This window comes from Phallusia mammillata, chromosome 6 (genome assembly GCF_965637545.1).
Source record: "Phallusia mammillata chromosome 6, kaPhaMamm4.hap1.1, whole genome shotgun sequence".
Classification (NCBI taxonomy): domain Eukaryota; kingdom Metazoa; phylum Chordata; class Ascidiacea; order Phlebobranchia; family Ascidiidae; genus Phallusia; species Phallusia mammillata.
In genome coordinates, this window is record NC_137257.1 from 7,677,864 (window position 1) to 7,696,694 (window position 18,831).

At 38.7% G+C, this 18,831-nt stretch overlaps 2 protein-coding genes across 2 annotated transcripts; both read left to right on the forward strand.

The window, feature by feature from the left end:
* Positions 1 to 1,273: 1,273 nt before the first annotated feature.
* On the forward strand, positions 1,274 to 17,579 carry LOC145234171 (solute carrier family 23 member 1-like). The gene is made up of 13 exons (XM_080098934.1): positions 1,274 to 1,339; positions 1,681 to 1,809; positions 2,362 to 2,528; positions 2,754 to 2,940; positions 3,323 to 3,504; positions 3,803 to 3,923; positions 12,952 to 13,088; positions 13,634 to 13,801; positions 14,074 to 14,194; positions 14,263 to 14,435; positions 14,965 to 15,146; positions 15,392 to 15,521; positions 17,006 to 17,579. The coding sequence occupies exons 1-13, from the start codon at positions 1,274 to 1,276 to the stop codon at positions 17,100 to 17,102; spliced, it is 1,860 nt and encodes a 619-aa protein (XP_079955060.1). The 3' UTR covers positions 17,103 to 17,579.
* LOC145232880 (uncharacterized) lies at positions 7,589 to 8,604 on the forward strand. Its single transcript, XM_080097557.1, has one exon. The coding sequence runs from the start codon at positions 7,729 to 7,731 to the stop codon at positions 8,461 to 8,463; it is 735 nt and encodes a 244-aa protein (XP_079953683.1). The 5' UTR covers positions 7,589 to 7,728; the 3' UTR covers positions 8,464 to 8,604.
* Positions 17,580 to 18,831: the final 1,252 nt, after the last annotated feature.

Genomic DNA, 18,831 nt, shown 5'->3' on the forward strand with positions numbered 1-18,831 from the left:
TTTGCGTTGCTTTCTGGACTTTATCAAAAAAACTTGTTTTTAACTGCTCGATTACTATTGGTTAAACCTTATTTCAAGTAGTTTTTCAAGTAGTGTGGACTTAGTGTGGCTATTTTAATATTAAAGCATGCAAATGATAATATATTAGCCTACACTTGCTTTTCCTCGTGTTGTTTCTTTTGGCATCAAACTTCTTGCAGACCGCGTTTATTGCACGAAGTCGCTGTTATTTTGACCTGCAGTCACTGAGTCTTTTCTCTATTTGTTGTTGTGGTGTTAATTGCGCATGTGGCACCATTAAGCCATGGCCAATTGAACGTCATGCTTTTATGTTTTGGCGTAATTTTAAGACACCACAAGTTTTTTTTAAATAAAAGATGGCATTCTGTCAAGAATTGTTTTAAAATAATGTACATGCAAGCCAACAGGCTTGATGCACAATTGTCTGCAATTCGGAAACGAGCGTACTAATTCTTGACGAGTAGCAATATAAACTAACAATAAAAACATCCGTTGGTTTCATGATTGAATATGTCAAAAAATTCACACACCAAACATTAAGTCTACTAGCTATGTGATCCAAATAGTCAAGCTGGAGAATTTCACGTCTAGAAGCCTGTTGATGACGCATGACGATATGTTTGCTTTGCAGACAAACTTCTTTGTCCATTTTATTTGTTTAAGGTTTACTGCTTTTCGCGACCAAGCAGTTAACAATCATACAGAAGCCAGGAGACAAACAGTTTGTGCAATAATAACGTATGTTTACACTAGTTTTGTTAGAGTAAAAAGTTTAGTATTGTTAAAGTAAAAGTTGGTTTAAACGTATTGTTTCTGTTCGGGAAACAACAAATTTAACGCATTTAAAAGTAAATGGAAATAAACAAAATTCCGTTTCCTATTGTGTATCATCTGTTTTTTTGTGTGCGTCGGAAAACGACGGACATAAGAGATTTTGTTGTGTTAAAAAAAGACGTGGAGTTAGAGATATCAGTAGGTTGGATGCCCAAAAACGTAATGCTCACAAACCTTAGGCATCTTTTTCGTATATTTTATCAATTAACCTTTATTGTTGGCAACAGTGTAAGTGATAGATAATAATCAGCCAATTGGGGTATTAAACCTTACCAATTTCTGTAAAACAGGAGGTGGGCATTGTAAGAACTTCAACAGCAAAGCAAACAACGCATACTTTGTTTTCCCACAGCAAGACAATTTCCAATAAAGAAAGCATATATACACTGTTGTTGTTTGACTTTTAGTTTGTATTAGAATGGATTTTTCATCACACAAAACTGATGGAGCAAAAAGCGATGCAAACAATAGAGCATTTGAAATGGTAAATATTGTTCTATTTTTTATTATTGATAAAATCCCATTAGTCCCTATTTTGATTTTCAACAGGCTACACTATGCAACTTAGTTGGAGTAGTTGCTTTGTCCTTAATGTATCTAGCGAGACTATCTTCTCTTTCATGTGTTAGTTGCAAAAATAGTGTTAAAGGTGTGGCTGTTGCGTTTCCTGATCCTTCGTCACAATGGCAGTATTTTGAACGAATCTGTGCCATTTCATGTGAAAGTCTGTACAGTACAATACTTCAACTTCGGTCCATTGGTTTTAAGTTGTTTAGTACATAAACTTTAATCATACTTTGTTTGTTTTTCAAAAAATGTCTCTAGGACGAAGGTTGTGATTCGGTGGAGCCAACAAACATAATACAAGATGAAAACGCTGAGGATTGCAATCAACTTCTGTATTCAGTAGAAGACGCACCAGCCTGGTATACTTGTATCGCGTTGGGCTTACAGGTGGATATTAACAACGATATCTTGTTAGTCCGTCCTGAAGCGATCCGTAAACCGTTTTTGTTTGTTTTTTACGGTAAACAGCAGACTGTATGCATTGCGGAGGTGTTGGAAACATTTAGTACTATCACAGCACTGTGTACTCTGCAAATATGCTGTTAGCTTTCTAAGAGCAAAGGCGCAATAAGATGGATTCCAAAGTAATATAAAAACGACATTGAATGGCCTGGAACCTGGGTCCCAGAACGATTTAGTGTTTGAACGGTACGTTCAAAAAAGCTGATTTTGGACTTCAATAGATCCTAAACGTTTTATTGGTTTCATGTTACATATATGACCGTCTGTTAAAACTGGGGTTGAGTCCTATACGCAGGCTAAAATATAGTTTCTTTAGACGTTATACATAAAGTTTTAACTGCAAACGAATTTGTACTGTTATTTTTAAAACAAACGTACTAAACCACTCACAAGTTTTAAACACGGTACACTTCCGCAAATTTAATCAGATACCCGAAACTATGTAGGCTACTCGTAACAGACTTACAAATTTGGCAGCACTACCTGATAGCAGTTGGTGGGTTGATTGGTCTTCCCCTACTTTTAGCACCAAACCTATGCATTGCAAACGACGACCAGGGCGATGTAGCAAGAGGGTTACTAATATGCAGTCTCTTCTTTGCATCCGGAATATGCACGATATTGCAAACTACCCTTGGAGTAAGGTAACATACAAATTTAATCGGATGCTTTGAACGACAATTTGAATAGGTTTGAAATCCGACTCACTCTTTAAAATGTAAAACAGATTATGGCGCAGATAACTACGCAAAAAATATAATATGAGATCTTTAGGTTCAATGATAAAAGTTGTCTTTAAAAGTCCGGCTGGCGTATGGCTTTGCATAATTTGTTTTTTTAATTGGTTTTAAACTGTTCTCAAATTACAGGCTCCCGATCATGCAAGGAGGCACCTTCAGCTATTTGCCACCAACACTGGCGATTCTGTCTCTTCCCCATAATCAGTGCCCGTCCCCTCTTCCTCCGGGATTCATGAATAGCACGGAAACTCTTTACAATGACACGGATGGCAGCATTCTTGACGGGAATGAGGTCTGGATGAGGAGAATGAGAGAAGTGAGTTGAAACATCTAAATCTTATTGTTGCCTCTGTCTGGTGGTCTAAAGCAGCAACAATTACGGAAAACTTGTACTGTGCCTTCGGCAGTCCGTTGCATGCAAATATAATGTGCATAACTTAAAGTTTCTATTTGATCGTTCCGAGTCTTCGTATATCTAATCATATCGCATAAAGCTGACATATATCAACTGAAAAACTGCAACTTACAATTAAGAAAGTAAGGTGTACAAAACTCCCAACACTTTGTTATTTTTTCTCTCTTTGTGATCTTAATTCAGATCAGGTCGAGTTTAAACGTGGCTCGTAGATCATAATTAATCTGTACACATCTGTACATAGGGTACTTATTTCAGTAATCTTGAATTTGTGTACTTATAGGTTCAAGGAGCTATTATTGTTGCTTCACTGTTTCAAGTGATCTTGGGTTTTACTGGAGCTATCGGGTTTCTTTTGAGGTTTATTGGGCCACTGACCGTTGCACCAGCTGTTGCCCTCATCGGTTTGGATCTTTTTGCTGTAGCTTATAATGACGCGTCTTTACATTGGGGCATAGCCATGTTGTAAGTGAAACGATTTGGATATTCTTCAAAGTTGTTTGTAACAGGTCTAAGACTAAATATTTTTAACTGCTAATATATTAAGGGTACAATATCTGAAGGGTTGTTGATACCCATTGTAAAACATTTCAATCAATCCTCTGTTGGCTTTGATACTTTAATTAAGTTTTGGAAAGCTGACAACTTGTAAGGGAATTTACATCAATATTGAATTCTGTAAAAAGACACTTTAAAATAAAATATTTAAACTAAGTGATAAATGTATGTGTTATACAAATTTACGTGCAGATATATTTTCCAGCACTTCGTTTGTGCTAATCCTGTGTTCACAATATCTTAAAAACTTCAAAACACCATTGCCTATGTACTCAAGAGCAAAAAAGTGTCATTTCAATAGATCACCAATCTTTAAAATGTTTCCGGTAAGCTTTTTTGAGAAGTAATCAACAAAGCAATTAGTTACTGTTAAGTATTACGCATTTCGAGGCCTGTGTTGTACTCATTTCGCACCTTGCGTTTTAATTACTTGATTCGCATTCTTGTGCTGCTATGCTAATTGATTTAGGTGCTATATAAACCGTGCTTGTTTTCGTATGATTCATTCTATTGATTTGCTCTGATCGAGAATACAACATTGGCGACGAGGATATTTTTCGACTTCACGCAATTGGAAATCTTCACTTCTGACGATGGAAAAGTTTTTCGACTTTTATGCAAAAGCAAGTGGAAGTTCAAGAAAGACGTCACCAAGAACAAATGGAAGTTATGATGACGCTACTGAAGAAGACATCCTCCGATGAAAGTTCTTCTTCAGCCCGTATCAGCGCACCCCAGGCGACGCCTAATTTCTGCGCATTCGATTCCACAGTGGAGCTATGGCAAGATTATTTGTCTAGGTTTTACACTTTTGCTAAGGCTCATGAAGTTCCCGAGACGAGACAAGCGCAAGTTTTTCTGACGAATCAAAGCGGTACTGTTTACAAGCTTCTGGCCAACTTGGCATCGCAGAGTTCTCCACCCAAACAGGTAAATGACTTAAAGATGGAAGAGATTAAAAGAGCAGTATGACCCCAAGCGTTTCGTGGTGAGAGAACGATTTAAATTTTGGAGCGAAATGAAGCGTAAGCCGGGAGAATCGATCCAGGAACTTGCAGCGCGCATTCGTCAGGACGCTAGTACCTGCGACTTTCCATCTATTTCCGACCCTTTGGACGAAGCATTAAGGACACGTTACATCTGTTCTGTTGGCAATGAGGCTGTCTTGAAGGCTGTATTCAAGGTAAAAAGTGACGAACTTTCGTTTTCACGGGCTATACAGATTGCCACGGAGACGGAAGATGCTGCTCGGGTTGCCAAAGAAACCGTTTTCGGGGCGGAAATGGAACCTTCCGTTAACAAGCTCAAGAGCCGCAAGAACCCGAGGAATTTAGGTTTCCAGGATACGCGGAAACAACCTTCGACATGTCATAGGTGCGGGAAACCTGGACATCTCGCAACAACGTGTCGTTTTAAAAACTCCAGGTGTAATTTTTGTAAGTGTAAAGGACATTTGCAAGCAGTATGTCGCAGGAAGATGCTGATTTCGAGCGTGAGATTAGTGGCATCCCTTGATTGCCAGCTCATGCCGAAACTGATTTATACACTGGTGGTCGATTCCAAATCGTTCAACGTAGAACTTGATACCGCTGCAGGTGGCAATATTTTGTCAACCAAGGTTTGGAAAAGTATTGGACAGCCGAAGCTTGATGCCACAAGCGTTGCTTATCGATCCGCTTCTGGTCATTCTCTTAATATTATTGGTTGCTGTCGTTTAAAGGTCTGCGTTCCAAACTCAGATGCCACCAGCATACTCACATTTTACGTAACGAAGCTCAACCATTTAAATATTCTGGGAAGAGATTCCATTCGTGAACTGAAGATTTCTTTGGACAACATTTTGTATGGAACCACTACGTTGTCTCCCAGATCAGTGTCGGTAATTGAATCATCTAAAGATTTCCAAGCAGAATGCAAGAGGATTTGCATGGATTTTCCAAATGTATTTAAAGAAGAATTGGGAACTTTACAAGGCTTCGAATTAGAAGTGCAGTTTCTGAAAAATCCAACTCCGGTGTATCACAAGCCAAGACCCGTTCCGTTTGCTCTGCTCGAGGATTTGAATCAAAGTTACGAGGCAGGAATTCGAAACGGAACATGGACGCCTGTGCAATTTAATGATTGGGGAACACCGGTGGTGCCTGTGCGAAAGGCACCATTACCAGGGCAAGCATCTGGTAGAGTTAGGGTATGCGGCGATTACTCGGTGACAGTAAACCCCCAACTGGACACGCATCGTCAGCCACTACCGTTACCAAGTGATTTAATGCAGAAGCTTGGAGGAGGTCACGGGTTCACCAAAATCGATCTGGCCGATGCCTGCAACCAGATCAGACTTGGTCCAGAAAGCCGGAAGAGGTTAGCCCTCAGTACACATCGAGGCGCTTTTCTCCAAAATGTTTTACCTTTCGGAATTTCTTCTGCACGGGGCTATTTCCAAAAGTTAATGAACGATATCACTCACGATTTACCAGGTGTGGCGGTATTTTCAGATGACATCTTGGTCAGCGGTTCGTCTAAAGAGAATCCATTTGCAAAATTTGCGTCGTTTGCTTCAACGTCTTGATGAAAAGGGTCTACGTTGCCGGTTGGAGAAATGCAAATTTGCGCAGGAAAAAGTCGAATACCTAGGGCATGTTCTCACTAAGGATGGTATTGCCAAGGGAAGTAAAGTCGATGATGTCTTAAACATGCCTCCACCAGAAAATGTGTCAAATCTTCGTTCGTTTTTGGGCTCAGTTCAGTTCTACAGCAAGTTCTTACCCCTGGTTTTTCAACAGTTGCGGAACCGTTATACCGGCTTACGAAGAAAACTGTAACCTGGAATTGGGGAAAGAAAGAGGAAGATGCTTTTAAACGTTTAAAACAATTCCTAACGTCGGACAATGTTCTAACCCATTTTGATCCAACCCTGCCGATTGGAATAGCATGCGATGCATCCAGCGTAGGAATTGGTGCGGTTTTATTTCATCGTCTTGCAGATGGAAGCGAAAGACCAATAGCTAACATATCGAAAACGCTGACTGACTGTCAGAGAAAGTATAGCCAGATCCAAAAAGAGGCTTTAGCCATTGTGTTCGCTATTCGCAAGTTCTTCCAGTATCTGTACGGTCGGAAGTTTATTTTGGTCACTGACCACAAACCCTTGCTGACAATCTTTGGACCAAAGAAGGCTGTTCCAACGCTCGCAGCAAATAGTTTGGCGAGATGGGCGCTACTTCTCAATCAGTTCAGCTACGATATTGAGTACAGGAAAACCTCCGACATAAATAACGCCGACGCCCTTAGTCGACTACCAGCTGGAAACGATCCAACTTTTGATGAGGAGGAAACAACCGTAGATTCAGATACGGTTTGTGCAATCACAACTTTGAGTAGTCAAGTGAAACCCGCTGATGCTAAGGCTCTTGTAAAGGAAACTGCAAAAGACTGCGTTCTCTCTAAAGTGATGAGATATACACAAGAAGGGTGGCCACATAAAGATTTTGATGTTGGAGATCCCTTGTATCGTTACAGTCAGATTGCGGATTCACTAAGCATTAGCGGCGGATGTTTATTGTACGGCTGTAGATTGGTGATTCCTTCTGAACTTCAACGCGAAGTACTCAAGTTGTTGCACCAAAGTCATTTGGGAATGCAGAGAATGAAGCAACTGGCCAGAACAGTTGTTTACTGGCCAAATATTGATAAAAGACATCATGGATATTTGTCACAAATGTCATAGTTGTGCCGAGCATCAAAATGCTCCACCTAAAGCTTTATTGCATCCATGGATTCTACCCGAAAAACCTTGGTCTCGGTTACATGTGGATCATGCCATCAATTTTATGGGTCACAATTGGCTGGTCATGATTGATGCGTATTCAAAGTATCCATGCATCCACGCTACGCAGTCCATTACGGCAAAAGCGACTGCGGATCTCTTAGAGTCTGAATTTTCGCACTTCGGGTATCCCCATACGATAGTAACCGAATCTTTTTTGCAGTTGTCACCGTGTTGGACGGACGTGTTTTTTGGAGCTGCTGTTGTTGCTTTAAATTTCTGTTTTAACTGGCTACTTCGATGAGTTTATAGCTGTTATAACAAGTCAGATCTCCTGTAGCGGTCATATCAATATATCTTTCTCAAAAATGGAAAATATTACTATCAGGGGCAGCCATAGAATGTCTAATACTAAAGCAAGTGAAGTAGGTGAGCCAACATTACGAGACGTTTTCAACCTCATGCAGTCAATGGACAAGCGCTTGACCTCAATTGAAAACGACCTGAGGGAACGCGTCGGTGAGGCAGAAACAAGCCTCGAGGTTGCACACCATCGAATTGACGAGCTCGAGGGCAAAGTAGCTTCGCTTGAAACTCACCTGAAGGAAACTAAGACTGAATTGAATCAAAAGCGCGTTATGGACGAAATGCGTTCAAAAGAATTTAACCTGCTGTTTCATGGCATACCCCAACTGCTATCTCTCGAGTCACCTGACCAAACTGAACATGTCTTAAGAACGTTCATAACGGAAAAACTGCAGTATTCTTCCTCTGAACTTGATAAAATACAGTTTAGCAATATTCACCGCCTGCCGCGGCGTACGTCAGCAATCAGTGGAAACAAAGATTTGTCTAAACCAGCCCCAATAGTTATCAAGTTTGTCAAGATGTCGGACAAAAGAAAATTGTTTTCTCTTTCTGGTCGCGCTCGGTCCTTCGATGCAAACATAACAAGGCATCTACCTGCTTCTATGCAGGCTCAAAGAAAGGAATTAATTCGACATGCAAACAAATTCTACAATCAGGGAAAAACTATCAAATGGAAAATTATTGAAGCAGATTACTGTCTGTTCGTTAATGGTGAGAAGTTTACCGATTTTTAGTCTTTTATGTTGTTTACATGGATCGATATGGTGATGGTTTAGCGCTTTTTCATATCAATGCTCGGAGCATTTTCGCTCATAACAGTTCTTCTAAACTAGATGAACTGCATTTTATAGCATTAAATCGTGGTTTCGACATTGTCTGCGTGACTGAAACATGGCTAGATCCAAGTGTTTCTAATGAACGCCTCATCATTGACGGTTTTCAGTTTCCTTTTAGAAAGGACAGAAATAGGCACGGTGGCGGGGTGTTGGCGTATGTACGCAATGATATTCACTGCGTACGCTTGTATGCTCACGAGTCTGACGATTGCGAGTTGATGTGGCTGAAAATTACCATGGTTCCCGATTGTCGACCAATAATAATTTGCGTTGGATACCAACCTCCCAGTTATAACAAAGCCTCTAAAGATCTTTTTTCCGCAAAACTATGTTCTACAATTGATTTGTTACAGCAGACATCCAAATGCGTTATTATAGTAGGCGATTTTAATGAGCCCCACGCAACTATCTTCAATTCTGCATTGTATTCTTCTGTCACTCAACGCGGTTTTACGCAACTAATAGACCAACCAACCAGATTTAGTAACATTCTAGACTGGATTTTAGTAAACACACCCGAGTGCGTATTGTCATCTGGGGTACTACCACCACTTGCAAATTTGGATCACTGTGCCATTTATGTTATACTTAACGGATCTCGTGGCGCTCTCCCCAAACACGTGTTTTACAAATGGATTTTCGCCAATAGTGATTTTGAATCTATAAACACTATTTTAATCGCGTATCCATGGGATGATTTGGTTGCAAGCTCATCCTCTGTGGACATGGCCCTAAACAACATTACTGATGTTGTTAACCAGACGTGCAAAACGTATATTCCACTCCGATCTTATAAGCTAACAGCGAAATGTAAGCCATGGATGAATCACGAAATTAAACACCTGTTTCGAAAGCGACATCGCTGGTTTATCAGATGGAGAAATTCTGGTGAATTGCATCACAAATTACAATACAACAAACTTAGAAACGAAATTCAACGCAAAATTAAGACCGCAAAAGCTAAATACCATGCGCATATTGTTAACGAAGCCTGCCTTTCTCGACCTTCTTCTAAGAGGTTTTGGTCACTCACACGTAAAATCCTGAATACCAACGAAGTTTCCTATAACAGCAAAAGTACGCCAAGCTTTGTTTCCAACGGAGTAACTTATGTTAATGACATCGAGAAAGCACATCTCCTAAATGAACATTTCGCCTCCATTTCCACACTCCCTTCAAATCTGCTTTCACTGTCTTTTCCTCCTTCTTCCTGCCAACTTAACCTATCCATACCTTCCATTGACATTACCCCGTTTGATGTGTACCACGTATTACGTAAACTTGACCCTAGCAAATCTTCTGATCCGCTAAATCTTCCTAATCACTTTCTAAAACAATGTGCAGAATCCCTAGCAACGCCATTAAGCTATTTATTTAATTATATTATATCAGTGGGTATCTTCCCATCAGAGTGGAAAAAAGCTACAATAATCCCACTGCATAAATCCGGGCCAAAACATGATGTAAAAAATTATCGACCAATTTCGCTCCTACCCTCCCTATCAAAAGTTTTTGAAAAAATTCTCCACAAACACATGATTACTTATTTGGAATCAAATAAACTTCTGAACCACATCAATTCCGGATTTCGAAAAAATCATTCAACCATCACCAATCTGCTTCACACAACCCACAATATTTACGCCGATCGTGACGAAGGCATTGATTGTCGAATCGTTTTTCTTGATATTTCCAAAGCTTTTGATCGTGTTTTGCACCACGGTTTATTTCATAAATTACAACAAATTGGGATAAATGGCAATTTGCTTCCTCTACTAAAATCGTACTTAACTGGTCGTGTACAACAAGTTCGCCTGAACAACAACCTTTCAACCTTACTACCTACAAATGCCGGAGTCCCACAAGGTTCAATTTTAGGACCATTGCTTTTTTTGATTTATGTTAATGACATCTCCAATAACTTAACCTCTAACATTTCACTTTTTGCTGACGACACTGCCCTTTATTATTCGGATAAATCTCCAAATCAACTTCAAAAAATTTTACAGCGAGATCTCAACCACCTCGACAAATGGGCTTCCACTTGGGCAATTAACTGTAATCCCTCCAAATCTAAAGTACTATCGCTCTGTAAAAGTTCCAATCTTCCTCAAATATTTTTCAAAGGTGTAGCTCTGCCTGAAACCCGTGCACATACATATCTCGGCCTCATATTTACACCAACACTTTCTTGGCATGACCACATTCGTTACATTTGCCACAAAGCACAAATCAAAGTTAACCGATTGCGCAAAATATCTAACACAGTCTCTCGGCATATCATCCTTACCCTTTATAGGTCTTGCGTTCTTCCTACGCTTGAATATGGCGACATTTTATTCGATAACTGTAACCTCTCTGACTGTGAAGCACTAGAAAATGTGCAACACCAATCGGCTAAACTAATTTTAGGGTGTATGAGGACCACTTCGTATGATAAAATATTACAGGACCTTGGATTGACACCCCTCCGTGTTCGTCGCAACGTTCACTCTCTCGTTCAATTTCACAAAGTTCTAAATCGCATAGGACCTTCATATTTACAAAGCTGCATTCCTGAATACGTTAAAAACTTAATTAAATATGACTTGCGTAACCCCCTCAAAATACATCCCATTGCGTGCCGCAGAAATACCAAATATAACTCATTTTTTCCCAAAACTATCCGCTTATGGAATGAACTTCCAAAAGAAATCCGATTGATAAAATCTGTTTCAGTTTTTAAAAATAAAGTTAAAAAACTTTTCTTTACGTATCCAGTCAGAACCTTACATCTGCATGGCTCTTGTCCTAAGACAACTGCCCTTCATTGCATGCTTCGACTTAACCATAGCCCACTCAATATCAATCCCAGGCACTTTCGCCCTTGTGCATGTCAGGCCGTAGAAACCACGCAACATTTGTTTCTCAATTGTCCACTATTGATTCGTCCTCGCACAATTTTGTTTTCTACTGTTTCGAATATTCTGACAGAAAACGCTAAGTTTAACGCTTCATTTCTTTCCAATCTTTCTCCTGGTGCAATTATTCGTTTCATGCTATTTGGTCATCCTGATTTAACAGACGCCCACACACTGTCATTATTCCATGCCGTTCACAAATATCTGCATGCGTGTAATAGATTTTGATTTCTGCTGCCGATTTATTGACATTTTAACCTCTTTCGTTCGCTTTTCCTCTTTTGTTTACTATTATTATCGACTACCCTTTATCTGAAAATACGTTTATTTCTCGTATGGTGACACGACAAAGGACAGTTTTCAGTTTTCGGACTGTCGTCTGATTGTCGTAAAATAATAAATAAAAAAAGTAACCGACAACGCTCCGACGTTTACCTCTGATGAATTCAAAACTTACTGCAAGGAAAGGGGAATAATTCATCTTACTGGAGCTCCTTATCATGCTGCAACAAATGGCGCAGCTGAACGTCTTGTTCAGACTTTCAAACAGGCTTTGAGAAAATCTGTACTGCCCCCAAAGCAAGCGATAATCGAATTTCTCATGCAATATCGAAGGACGCCGACTGGGAACGGATATTCTCCTAGTCAACTTCTCAATAACCGTCGGATGCGAACAAAGGTGGACACACTTTTTCCTTCACCGCCACACATTGCCCAAGGAAGGTTATCAAGAGAAACGTCACGCGCAAACTCGAAAAAGCATCGTTTTGCACAAAGTTCGTACAAGGTTGGAATGCCGTGCTACGCTTTGTATTACGGACCTCAGCACAACCGTGATCCAAGATGGGGTCCAGCCGTTGTAACAGAAGTTCACGGCACTCGATCGGTCACTGTGAAGGTGATACCTCAGGGACAACTGTGGCGCCGCCACATTGACCAGCTCCGTCCGAGACACGCATCTCCCGAAGATGAAAATCCCGGTGAACTTCCAACACCGGTAAATGAAGATTCTCATATCGAAGATGAGCATGTGGGAGATAAAAATTCTGGTGATTTACCAGTATCATCCCAGACAACTACAGAGTACGGTCCAGATAATTCGCGACGGTCTAAGCGACGTCGCAATCCTCCGCAACGTTATTGTTGTTAATGACGTAATATTGTTATTGCGCAGCTTTGTATTTTTGTAGGGAAGGTGTTAAGTATTACGCATTTCGAGGCCTGTGTTGTACTCATTTCGCACCTTGCGTTTTAATTACTTGATTCGCATTCTTGTGCTGCTATGCTAATTGATTTAGGTGCTATATAAACCGTGCTTGTTTTCGTATGATTCATTCTATTGATTTGCTCTGATCGAGAATACAACAGTTACTAACTTCAATCTGCATACAGTATTTGTGTAAATATTATACATTTTTAAATCAAGAGTAACATTGTTCGCTGGATTAATGTTTTTCTTTTTTTTTATCCAAAGCATTATTTTTAGGCCTTGTTTGCAATCGCGGCTGCGTGGATACTTTGCTTGATCTTTACAGAGACTAACGTTTTTCCAACTGATCCAAGTAACCCCAACTATCAGGCAAGGACTGATGTAAGATCAAGTGTCATTTCGAACGCTCCATGGTGGGAAAACTGTTTACCATATTGCCTTTTTATATACAGTATAATCAGGGTTGCCATACCGTCCTTACTTCTAAGATTTGTCCTTATTTTGAAGGGCTATGTCTTAGAAAAGTTCATTGTCCTTATTTCTAAGAAATGTCCTTATTTTTAACTGTAGTCCTTATTTTGTCTTATTTTCAACAATTCATATAGTCAAATCCCTGCTACAAGTAGAAGTGAACCTAGACCCAACCTGTTGTGGGATGCATGAAGTATTTTCTACGAACAACGAGTTGCTGGAACAGATTGTTTCTGGCCAAAATATTGCAAATATTATGTCATGGCTCGTATAAATGCAAAGATTTGTTCAAAAACGTTTGTTTCGTTTTGCATTGAAAATTAATTTTTCGGTTGTCCTTATTTTTGGTTTCAAGTCGATGGCAACCCTGAGTATAATACATCATATACTCATACGAAATGTAAATAGTATTGTTTTTCTTGATATTCAAAACATTTTCCATTATGATATATATATATATGTATAATAATCACATTTACCATTTCAGGTTTTACTTTCCCTATCCCGGACAATGGGGTTTACCTAAGGTAACAGTTGCCGGGGTGATAGGAATGTTGGCTGGGGTCGTAGCCGGTATGATCGAGTCGGTAGGTGACTACTACGCATGCGCAAGACTATCAGGGGCCCCTAATCCACCGGGTCATGCTATTAACAGGTTATTTTCACCATTCGTTTCAAACATTTACAAGGTGCGTTAATTCATCCCACATGTTCTGTTCAAGTTTTAATATAAAGTCTCCGCTAGTCGTCCAAAATCTTGCAGTGTTGAGATTTCTTCAAAATTAACATCTCAATAAGAACCTGATTAACATCATGCTTTTATTTTTTGTATGAAGTCATAAAACAATGTGTTTGATTAACGGTAAGCAGATGTGAGTAGTGGACGAACCATGCCATATGCCCGAATTCTAATGACTTGCATTGCAGAGGAATTCTTGTGGAAGGTGTTGGTTGTGTAATAGGCGGCGTAATAGGCACCGGCACTGCAACAACCTCTTTCAGTGAAAACATAGGCGCAATTGGTATCACAAGAGTCGGCAGCAGAAGGGTAAAAATTCTTTTTACAAATAAATAAAACATATGCATCTCAATACACTCGCATATTTTCATTCGCAGGTGCTTCAGGTTGCTGGTCTCTTGTACATTGTTCTCGGTATGTTTAGCAAGTTTGGGAGTATATTTGTTGCCATACCGACCCCGGTCATTGGTGGTTTGTTTTGCGTTGTCTTCGGGCTCATTGCATCAACTGGCCTCAGTAACCTACAGTTTGTTGACCTTAACTCACCAAGGTACCTACGTGTTTGGCTCATAACAACCAGGGTGTAAAACTCTAACCCAAAACAAAATAGTAATCTAAACTGCTGACTCCCTTTCTGATATACCCATGTGTATTCAAGTTTTGCATTTACTAAGTGGGGCACTAATTAATTTTCTTTGGATTGTTGGCAAAAGCACGTGGGTGACTTGATCAAGACAAAGGTTTCTTTTTTAAGTTAAGTGTAGCCTGCACTTTTAGGAATCTTTAAAAATTTATTTTCTCGTTTTTATCAACAAACTTCAGTAACCCCCTGAAAGTGGTTTTAAAAAAACATCTATTCTTGCTAGTTACTTTACAACATACAGTATATTGCTACTTGCTAGTGTGTTAGTGTGACATCGCAAAGACAGTTTACGCCTTCACTAAATCATTTTGTATCTTTTCAGAAATGTGAAAACTAAATCTTTCTTATATATTTACACCCAGTTGAGGAACACTGACACACAACCTAGTAAATGTGTAAAGTATTTACTTGTCACTTTTCCACTGTTTTGATCCAGAAATCTCTTTATCATCGGTTTTTCTCTGTTCATGGGTCTCACTGTTTCGGAATGGATGAAAGCAAATCCCGGTGTGATACAAACTGGTGTGGTGGAGATTGATCAAATAATCACCGTTCTCCTACAAACTGCAATGCTTGTTGGTTCATTTCTAGCTTTCATATTTGACAATACTATTCCGGGTAATGACCTGATAAAAAGCTAAAAACATATTTTGTTATTTACTTTTGCTTAGGTCGAAAACAATAGATAACGTATCAAAAAAACATACCTGTTACAAACATATTTGAAAACATAAGTGACAACAAAAACTAGTATGCATAGAAAAAATCTTAGTGCACAATCAATAATCGCTGTTGAGATCATTACTGTAGGTTGTCAACTTAGCCGTTGAAAACGGTTTTCTTTATTTCGCAACCGATTTCAGGTACTGAAAAAGAGCGCGGAATACTTAGCTGGAAGAATCAACAAAACGCAAACGAACAAGGAGATGAAGAAGCTTTGGAAAACAAGATTGCTATGTGTTATGATCTTCCTTTTCCCACCAATTGCTGCAGGTAATGCAGTTTTATTGCTGTACAGAAACATTACTTGTCAACATAAATGTGCAGTTGTTAACGTGCCAGAATAAAAACTATTTATGACACAAATGTAGCCGCGTGTAAAACCACACACACAGCAAGCGCTTTTCATCAAATTTAAGTCAAGAACTGATCCGAAAAACAAGTCTGACTTACAACTCTGGCATGACAACGCTAAAATACACATTTAAACAAAAACAAATATAGATAATTCACTGGGCAACAAAAAAATATTTTTTTACTGGTGTCTGTAATGTTTTAACTGATTTTGACTAATTCTAGTGTCCTGATTTCAAAAATGCAATCGGTTTATCTGTATCACGTCTAGTTTTCATGTTATGGTACATCCACATTTGAAAAACAATCTATATGTATACACTATGGTAAAACTGGTTTTGAGTATTTTATTTGGAATTAACGTTATTGCAAGAACAAAATTTCGAATTTAATTTTAAATGTAACAGGTGGACACTCCTAACAAAAAAAAATTCAACTAAAAAACAAAAAAATGTTTCAAATTTGTAAGTTATCAGGCATAGGCCTAAACATGTACTTTGGTAACTTTCGGAACTGAGTGGCAGCAATATCGTCCCGTTTAATTGATCAACAGCAGTTAGCCAGGACCACATTATTCCCTCTTCCCTGACACGTTTCGTTTTTGCTGATATCCTGTTGGAACCTTTCTGCTTAATTCTCATCATTTATATCCCCTATGTTTTAAGGAAAGTGTAGCTTTATACTAATTTTCGTACCGAATTTTTCAGACCGCTTAATAACTTAGTTATGTACTCTTTCTAATAATTTCAGTCCCTTTCTACTGTTTTTGTCCATTACTGCAACATTCCAGTCAACATTACGTAAGTGGAGCCCATTGCTTGTCCTAAACCCCTAAAGCCACATGGAAGTGTGCAAGATATGCACATTTTATACAGATCTTTTTTTTTCTTTTTAGTTGTGTTGAATAGGTATTCACCAGTAATGTAGCATAAAACATCTTGGTAATTCATGCAACACCTTATAGATGACCTAGCCACTATCAATTTTAGTTTTACCACCTTGCTTTACTAATCTAAAGATCACTCCATAAAACACGTATAGTTCACAGTTACCGCTAGCCTGCACCAACCATTTTTAGACAGAGCATAAGCATAGAACGCATATTCATGCTATGAAACTGACTGCACTGTAGGAAATTGATGTGTATAATGTAACAAAACTTTAATAAACACATAAAAGCATGATTTTAAAGCCATTGAATCAATATGATCATCAATTTTGATTTTGTAAATAACTTAAAAAGTTGATCTGACTGAAGAAAACCGTAATGATTTTTGAAATCAGCACCCCAAAATTAGTCAATATCAGTTTTAACATTAAAGACGCCAAAAATTGTGTTGGCCGGTGTAATGAACTATTGCCTTTAAATGATTGTATTTTTGGCATCGTTTTTTGTATTCAAGATTTTCTCAATTCGTGCCGTTTTTGCCCGAATACGGACGCAAGACTCCGCGCAAAGACGAGCTCAGTGTAGAAGCTGATTATGCAACTCACATGTAGTGACGAACGCGACCAAACACGTGGAAGTTTGCTTGACTACCAATTATCGCGAAAAGAATGCCCTAATGTTTTGCACGTATGCCTAGGTTTAATTTCATACAATTCCATCTACTGTAGTTCCTTTGATTCGTCGAAACAGTTCAAACCAGTTACTATTTTTGGTTTTATCAACGAACCACAATGGGTCTACTGGACTCAATACAAAATCATAAATTGGACGTTAAAAACGTTTGGTGATGCACTGAATGTTCAGATATACCGATTGGGGATTTTTTAGCTTCAGTCAGTGTTTTTTTTTTTGCTCCAGACCAAATTTTTTTAATAAATTAAACCAAAATCTAGATTTTTACATTTAGTCAATCAAACCGTATGATTTGAGTAACGGTTTATTTGTGCAGTTGATTCTGTTTACACGTACACATATTCGATCCAAATTTCCATGACAAAAGGTCGGCTGGAATTATTTTGCCTGCTCGTTTTATCACTATCAAAAAACTAATTCCAACTTTTACACAAGGGTTTTGTTCCCTAGTGTGTCAGTACATTACGCTAAATAAACTTTATTATATACTTTTGGAATAATTTATTTCCCCATAAAGGAATCGGCAGTGTCTTTCTTTCGATATTCGTGTCTTACACCATCCAAAAAATGTTTGCGTATTTTTAATTGCTGCTTGCAACAACGTCAATGCAAAAAACATCCCAAGAGTGTGTTCTTTGAATTGTTATGACTGCTAAACCCTAAACATCAGTTGCAGGTAAATTGCCTGTATTTCCATGTGGAAATGACTTGTGGTAACAAACGCCTACATTTTTCTGAGTAATAGTGGTTTATGGCACCTGAGTTCCATAGTAAACAGGAAGCAGACATGTTTGTGCGTGTAGGCTGGATTGTAAGGCTGGACTGTTGAATTATAAACAAACGAAATCAAGTTTTGTAACAGTTTAAATTAGTACTTTACTATATCAACACGCAAATCGTGTGGCATAAAAAATCACTTTGAGCTGCGATCTTGTCACAAGTGTCAGGGATTGTCGATCCCTGCACTATACCATAAAAAGTTAATTGTAAAGAGGCTTTTCTCGGTAATTTGATACCAATAGAATAGAGTTACTATAACACCAAGTTTGATCAATGAAGTAAAGCAGCCACCAGTTTAGGTTCCAGTCTATTTTAAACAGAGGTTATTTTGCTTGATGCAAGAAAACGATTAAACTGAATTAAAACAATTACAAATCCGGAAAAAGCTGCGCGACGTTAAAACGCTGTGAACGCAAAAATGTAAAGGGCACAATTTGCAGATTAAAGATAAACGCGCTACAGCTACATTACAAGGTGTTATGTGACTGAGGCTTAGACGATAGTAAGCTTGGCGCATGTGGCTAAACACGACAGGGTTTGGTTTGGTACTACTCCATTGAGTACGATTCATCAAGTTCAAGTATGTCAGAATCTTTAAACAGTAAGTCAGAATCTTCAGACAGTGAGTCAGTATCCAGTACAACTTTGTTTTCTACCGGTTTGGCCGCGTTAAGTGTTCCTCAAAATGTTTGCTTCACATTTATTTTCTGCAACAGTTAGCGATATTTTGTTTAGCTTCCAAGGATCACGTCAAAATACAGATTTCCATCTATACAAGTGTTTCAAGAATATTATTTATAAAAGCTATATACGGACTTAAATCATTTAATATTTCATAACACAAGCGGGAGTGCATGAAAAGGCGAT

Coding starts and splice junctions, on each gene's coding strand:
- LOC145232880 (XM_080097557.1), top strand. CDS start 7,729: ATGGAAAATATTACTATCAGGGGCAGCCATAGAATGTCTAATACTAAA.
- LOC145234171 (XM_080098934.1), top strand. CDS start 1,274: ATGGATTTTTCATCACACAAAACTGATGGAGCAAAAAGCGATGCAAAC. Junction 2,529..2,753: donor CAAACTACCCTTGGAGTAAG/GTAACATACAAA, acceptor CTCAAATTACAG/GCTCCCGATCATGCAAGGAG. Junction 15,147..15,391: donor ATTTGACAATACTATTCCGG/GTAATGACCTGA, acceptor AACCGATTTCAG/GTACTGAAAAAGAGCGCGGA.